Raw genomic sequence first — 7,607 nt, 5'->3', positions numbered from 1 at the left:
AACGTTTTATCCCTAGATGCTCTAGCTAATGTGTTTGCCCCTATCACCAGTCCTTCTTAAAATACAATGTTTAATCTCCAAATAACGTCATACCTTTAGAATAACTACTCCCTTCATATACCTTTAGGGAGGTTCTCATAATAGCAAGAAAGGAGATACTTGTCAAGTTCTGTGTTTACAAGATCTAATCTCCACAAATCACTGTGCTTGCTGACAAGGGATGTTACTTTACATGCAAAAGAAAATTACAATAAACACAAAACACTATTGGGTTTACTCATGTGAACATCTAATGCAAAGAACCGTATGCTGAGCAAAATGCAACACATTATTCATCAGGTGTTATAAAATGAAACTCCTTTAGGTGGAATTTTTCTCTCCAACTGAGGAGAAAAGTAATTGTTTTAATCCTAACTGGAGATGGTTAAACATATCAGTTTTTAAGGGAGTCTTTAATACAATGAATCTGGTTGAAAAGTGACATTGCAGGATATAGCATACCACACACAAATTAGTTTTCCAATTTAAATGGTTTGGCAAAGGTAAAGATATATATTATATATGTCATTTTGCACATGTTACATTCTGAAAGCAAATTACATTTGAGCCATTTTTTTTTTCTAGTTTTGCCTGTAGCACTTTGCAATAACACCTTATCCTTAGGCAGTTTATTTCCCTGGAGAATCACTTCCATAATGTAACAATTGCCTATAGAGAAGAAATTTTAAACTATGGAATTCTGGAAGAAAACAAACAAACAAACAAAATGTCTTTATAGTGGCACATGTTTAATGTTCAGAGGAAATTATATAATTGAGGCTAGAAAACTTTTACTAATCTGAGATAGCGAAGTTCTTACCTAGGTCACAATATCTGAGAACTACAGAGATTAACTGTATGTTAATTTAGTCAATTGCAAACTGGAAGATAAAAATTTTGACCTTTAAGAGGATAAAGAGAAGTCATTATAATTAATAAATAAATGTTTATTATTTGTAAAACTTGGCCTCAAACTCCAATTGTAATGTCTGTTCTGAATGAACTTTAGGTCATATAAAACTATTCAATGGATTAAGATTGACAGATCAAGTGCTACCTAGGGATAGTAAATTCAGTGGGTGTGCACTGGTTCCTGTTTGAGAATATAGCTGGAATTTCCAACTAATAAGATCTCCATGGTATATTATTTGGATCTTAATGAAAATTAGATAGCAAAGTCTAAATAGGAAAAACAAAAAAAAAAGTTTATTGAACTGACTAACTGTATTTCGAAATCCTTCTTTGTATACTATAGAACATGAAAATTCAGGTTTGGGAGTTTGAAAGCTTAGCCAAAAGCTCTAATTTTTACTCTTTTTGGCTTTCAGCTTCTAGTACTTAAAAGTCAGACAAAATTTACATTTCCTGTCTAATTTACAGAATTGTTGTAAAGAAAGATAGTGTAACATGTGCAAAGATGCTTTATAAACTAAATTTTATAAACTAAACAGAATATACAAATAATAATGGTTAGACTCCTATATTTGGTTTTCAAGAAAACTTCACTGAGTCCCTCACTCATATTAGGATAACTAATCTTTATCTGGATTTAGGGAATGAGGTTTTGATGGCAAAGTTCTTCCATATAACACCGGGGGAAAATGTCCATACTGGGTTAGTTTTGTGATTATAGGTCATAGGTCTAGATTCCTGGATGTCACTTCTACAGTTGGAGAGGAATTAATTCGCAGTTCCGGTGCGCTGTTTTCATTGCCTGATGCCTTTGAGGCATGTTGATTTAGTCATGTTTGCTTTAGATTTGTAACCTGGGAAGAACCTCCCAAGTTAGGTATCCAAGTTATAGGTACTATTCATCCAGCAACCTGTCCTATACTCCTTTATCTAGTTATGATTAATGAGAACAAAATCCTGTAACCATACATGTCCTTTATACTGAAACTGAAGTAAGTTTAATTTTTCAGTACACAGCATTGTCATGCATATACCTAATCTCTATATAACCATATGAATTCTTTAACATACATTTCACAGTTTCCTCTTACTAACATTGTGGATTTCTTTACTAATAAGTGAATAGCTCTAACGCATGAATTCAAAATTACATTGTCACTTCAGTCTAGCATACACTGAATATAATATGCTTGAAAAACACTTCAATGTTTCCTTAGTTCTTTCCAATGCTAATATCTAATTTGACCATCAATTTCTTTAAATTACATTTACTAGGAAATCTCACATTTAAAAAACTTATACAAGAATAAGCTAGATTATCACAAGAAAACAAGGAAATGAATTTAAGAATTGAAACTAGTATACGTCTGGAACATTTATCTTCATGGTAAACATTCACTTTATGGAAATCCCACTTTGCTTCATTTAATTAAAAAGCTGAAAAACAAAGAACATTATTTACTTAAAATAAGAACAAAACATGCTTTTCATTCCGTTCTAAATTCGTACATGTAAATATAACAAAAATGTCATAATTATATTAACTCAGCTCATTTTAATTTTTATATCAGGTTAATTTCTCTAAACTAGTTCCTGTAACGGAGTCAGATTTGTGGTGAGAACAGGTCAGGGTGGGGTAAGACGCTGATACGAACTTGCACTTGTATTGTTTAAGTTTGGATAAAACACCCTATTTCTGTGAACCACTCTCCTTGTTGGCTAGATCAATAGTTAAATCAGCATTTAAACTGACAATGTAGGGGAAATAAAGGGAATTGATTGAAACAAATATTCAAAGTGGGTCATTTCAGTGCCCTAAGGAAACCAGTTTTTTTTCTCATCATTCAATTTGTAATTCATTTGCTTACATAAACACTTTATCTTTTTCATGAAATTTATTATTTCATTATATTGAATAGCCAGAAAGTATACACAAGTCATTAAAGTTTTATCAGAGCCTGATGTGTCGTTTCAACACAAATACATGCTTGTACATATAGAAATAAAAGAAAAAGGTAACAATTATTTTTTATTTTTAACTTCCCTAAGCAAAGCTTTTATCTGTACATAGAAATATATTTAAGTTTGTAAAAAAATAAGTCAATTTAAATAACATTACTAAGCTTTTGTTTGATGTTTATGCCTTTCTGCTAACATGTGATAAGTTTTTTTGTTTTTTTTTTTTGTAAGTCTTAACAATATAACTTTGTAGGATAACCAAAGACAAATTCATTTTAAATATTAAAAATGAAATTATTGGTTACTATAGTTGAAAAGTCAAGTAGTTGGAAAACTAGTACTTTTAATTATTTGGATGTTTAAATTACAGTATCCTAGGCATACACTTCTCTGTCTTTCTGAACCTCAGTTTCCTCATTAGTGAAAAGAATGCTTGTTTTGGATGATCACCAAAGTTCTTTCCAGTGCTAATATTTTATGATCTTGGTGGTACTATGGTGGTGTTAAAAGTAAACATATATTTTAAAATATTTTATTATAAAACATAAGCATCGACATATTATATATTTAAAATATATAACAAACGAAAACATAAAGTGTGCATTACAAACTAAAATAATTACTCTGTATCTGTTACTGAGGAATTACTAAATTAAGAGTTATAAATTATGTGCTGGCATCTACAAGCAATAAGACACTGACTGTATTTTTCAAGGCAACAAGTTATGACTGAAATACCGCAAGGTAACCATTTCCATGAAGAATGTCAGAGCAGTAACCGCAGTCAGAGCACTAAGCTCCAGTTGCTGTTCAATCTTCCTTGTCCCTAATAACATGGGTGGCAAAGAAGTTAGAGGTGCCACATGTAAATGAACTCTTTAGCATTTTCTGCATTTAATAATAAGCTTGCCTGAAGATAAAACTATCTGAAGAATGAGGGATGATGAAAAAAGAAAACTTGATCGTAAAATATTTTAAACTGTAATTAAACTTGGAAAAATGATAACTTAAAGAAACTGAAGATTTGTAGTTTTTCTTTCTTTAGTTTTTTAAACGACAGGTCTGAACATTTCAAGCTATATAGCACTAAAGATAACCTCTTATCACTGCTAAAAATATTACCACGATAAAGCAAAAACAGTCATTTGACTGTTTATGATCCTGTTATATTTCCTAACTTTATCTGCAGCTAGAAAGGTTCAAAAGGTTCTATTATCTTTCCTAATAATGCTTATCATAAAAATGTACAAAATGCTTTCGTGTCATACATAAAAACTGTCAAAAATACTAAAAGCTGAATATATCCCTCTTATTTGGAATGTACTTTTCAGTGTTGCAGTGTGTTGCATGGTTGTCTGCATGTGCAAACACTCACTACCATGATTGGTGTATTCTGAAGTGAATGCATGGTCAACTTTAACTCAGGCAGCAATATAAGACAGAAGCTACTTGGCAAGGCTAGTGACTTGTACACAGGGAGATTAGACAGCAGACCAGAAGCAGCGACATATGCCTCAGAAGCTCCCTGTTCTCCTAACCTAAAGGGGTGCAACCCTTCCCTTTTAGTCTGCGTACCTTCATTGTTGCTTAGAGCACTATCAGGGATGCAGAGGGCGCTGTGTATACAAAGAAAGAATGGGATGAGGATCCCAACACTTTTCTCTGTTAAGTCTGGCTCTCTCCTAATCTCTCCCTACAACAGCAAACATTCAGGATTTAGATAAAAATGCAGTTCCTGATTTGCTGAGTTCTGTTCTAAAGGTTCATTAGCAAGTTTATTACTGGAAATTCAAAGTTTTTCTAGAGAACATTATTTAAAGTGGTAGTTCTCTCACATGCAGAACTAAAAATGTCAGTTGCAATCAGTATTTCACAAAGATGTATATTGATCATCTATAGTGTGGATGCATACTGTGCACAGATGGGTGTTACGAGAAATGGGATGACTGAAAATCATGGCCATTATGTTTCTTTTCCAGAGGAGGGGAAGCCCTGGATACAATTAAGTGTAGCACTGTGATATACTTGATATGATGGCAAGTCAAATGTAAAGGAATTTAGAAACAAGTAAGCAGAGCAAAACTGACTTTGAGAACAAGTGAAATGAAGGGATGGGTAGCCTAGGCTGAAGGAACTGAGTGAAGAAAGGTACCAAAGAATGAAAACACGTTAGGTGTTGTGTTCATATGGCTAAACCAGTTGTCGGCATACTCTGTAAAAGGCCAGAAAGTAAATATTTTAAACTTTCTGAGCCATAGTTTCTGTTGAAACTATTCAACTAAGCTGTTTTAGTGCAAAAGTAGCCATAGATGATACATAAGCAAGTGAATCTGGCTATGTGCCGATAATACTTTCTTCATGGACACTGAAATTTGAATTTTATATAATTTTCACATGTCAGAAAATATTTTTTTCCCAGTGATTTAAGACTGTCAAAACCATTCTTAGTTTATGTGGAACACAAAAATGGGCAGCAGGCTAGATCTAGCCGACAAAGCAGGCTATATCCTGACCCCTGCACTGAAGTGTACTGTAAGAAGAAATAGAAGAGACAGATGGGACCAAACTTAAGAAAAAAAAAAAAGTTAAGGGGATTTATTGAATTATTACATAGGAATTATTACAATGGAATTATTACATAGCTAGTAAAATCATGTTGTAGAATATTAGTTAATGCCACCAAAATATGCTCATGATGTATGGAAAGAGAAAAAATATGATATAATCTTTTCCTAGGTTCTAAATATATACAAACCTAACTGTTGACATTGATAACTTGGGTGTTGGGATTATGAAAATTTTATTTTCTTCATTTTGATTATCTGTATCTTCTGGAAGGAACATGTATTACCTTTTTCCTCCCCTTTCTTGTTAGCCAAAATCAAATGGATTTTGACGAAAAAGCAACATAATCTACGTATCTTAAAACAATTCTGCATTCCTCTAGAATAAAGGGTAGCTTAAGGAAGATAGTGACTACATATAGGGAGATAAAGTCAGGAGGTTAGGTGATTGTCTGAGAAAGATACTGTGTACGATAATTCAGTAGCAGGAGTGGGAACACAAAGTGATTTAGGCCAAAACGACTCCAAAGTTTCTGTCTTGTACAACTGAGAATAATGGTGTCATAGGGAAAATGGGGAAAAGGGGAGAAACAAGTGTGGAAACAGAGATGGTTTTGGACATGTTGTGGGTGAGGGATAAGGCCAGGATTTGGTCAGTACATTGGAAATGAGGAGTAACCCCGAAGGGAAGAGGAAGGTGGAAGAGTGTCACATTTACAAAATCTATGGTATAACATTTCAGAGGAGCTGGTCAACTACAGTGCTGAAAAGGTTATGAGGATTGGACAATGAGAAGAGACCTCTGTATTTGATAAGTGGGTGGATCACTGGAGACCCATATGATATGTGAAGCCTATTTGTTCCTTTTCTCTTCCTGTGATATATCTGAACAGGCACCAAATAGTGGTTTGTTTTATTTTTGCTTTCCCTTCTCTTGAAGTATTCTTTTTGTTCTCAGAATGTGCACAGTACTCTTGAACAAATGAATACTGTCCGATTGGGAGCTGACTGAATTCTCTACTGAGATCTTCAGCGGACAGAATTTTCTTGTGTACAGTTTTTAGTTCCTGTTTTCAAACGGGAAGGAAAGGAGTCAGGGAGAACTAGTGGTTACTTAAGGGCACTCTTTTTCACAGAAATCACTTATACAGTTAAGTGGTAGCTGCTCGGATTTCATTTTCGTATCCAAATTAAAAAACAAAAAAAAGTGCAGAAGGAAGGAAAAGCCTTGCTTCTTTCCTCACAGCATGGATAAACCACTAGCTGGGTGTTATCGCCGGTTCCATTGGCCTTGTAATGAGTGGAACTCACTGCTTCACTGTTCTTAGGATTTTTCAGCCTTTCCTCCATATTCATAAGTGTTCTAAGCGGATGCCACGCAAAAGTACATTATGGCTGTCAGCCAGATTTCTTCAGCCAAAAGCCCTGGGCTCTTTTCTTTGTAATAGAAGGTTACTGACCCCAGAAAAGTCCTCATGTTGGAAGTAAAAAAATCTTTTAAAAAGGCCCAAAGAAATTCAGGGCTTTATTAGGAGTCGGGAGAGATCTCTGGGAATGAAAACTTTTCTATATTTATAGTTACACAGGGTAACTGTTAAATCTATAAACACTGCTAAAGCCACTTGTATACATAGAGAATAATGCTCAGGTAAGAGCTTTGATAACATGATTATTAAGAGTTAAGCATGGTCAGAAACATGGATGCTAGGTCTGGAGAAAAAGAACAATGATCCTAGCATGTAGAGTAAGGTTGAGGTAAAGACAAAAAACGCTAAGACCATTGGAGCTTCCATGCATGGCTGAATGGTGGACTTTCTGCCAGAGTAATACACCTGTATTTTTACAATGCACGTAACTCTCTAGAGCTACCTTTGATGTAAAGTGTGCTCGGACTGTGTTCTGGTTTGAGGGCTTGGAATGTGCAGTACAAAATCAAAAAACCTGGATTTTGAATTTTCTATAAAAACTACTTTGGATTTATGTAGCAGTTCCTAAGTATCTATTTCTTAAATATTGATTTAAAAAATTAGTACATGTTTAGAAGACTTGTATTTTGTTTTATTATCTTGGATATGAAAGTTTATGTTGCTTGCCTGTGAGAAAAGGGATTTGATTGGTTTTCATAGGTGGAAT

The 7,607-nt window shown here is 33.9% G+C and overlaps 1 protein-coding gene across 4 annotated transcripts in view; it reads right to left on the bottom strand.

Annotated features, from left to right (window-relative positions):
* Positions 1–365: 365 nt before the first annotated feature.
* The window catches only part of TUSC3 (tumor suppressor candidate 3), a 151,594-nt gene continuing 144,352 nt past the window's right edge, over positions 366–7,607 (bottom strand). For 2 of the 4 annotated variants that reach the window (XM_019738005.2, XM_019738007.2), the window contains one exon: positions 2,270–2,388. Coding sequence is in view for 2 of the 4 variants with exons in the window: in XM_019738006.2 (XP_019593565.1) it covers positions 2,373–2,388 (16 nt within the window). In the remaining 2 variants the exon portion in view is untranslated. Of the gene's footprint in view, positions 2,389–7,607 lie in introns of all 4 variants that reach the window. The other 2 variants (XM_019738006.2, XM_074329722.1) reach the window with 2 other exon arrangements.

The sequence above is a fragment of the Rhinolophus sinicus genome, linkage group LG04, assembly GCF_036562045.2.
Source record: "Rhinolophus sinicus isolate RSC01 linkage group LG04, ASM3656204v1, whole genome shotgun sequence".
NCBI classification, from domain to species: Eukaryota; Metazoa; Chordata; class Mammalia; order Chiroptera; family Rhinolophidae; genus Rhinolophus; species Rhinolophus sinicus.
The sequence above is the reverse complement of the archived record's forward strand: the minus strand, read 5'-3'. Positions and strand labels throughout refer to the sequence as shown.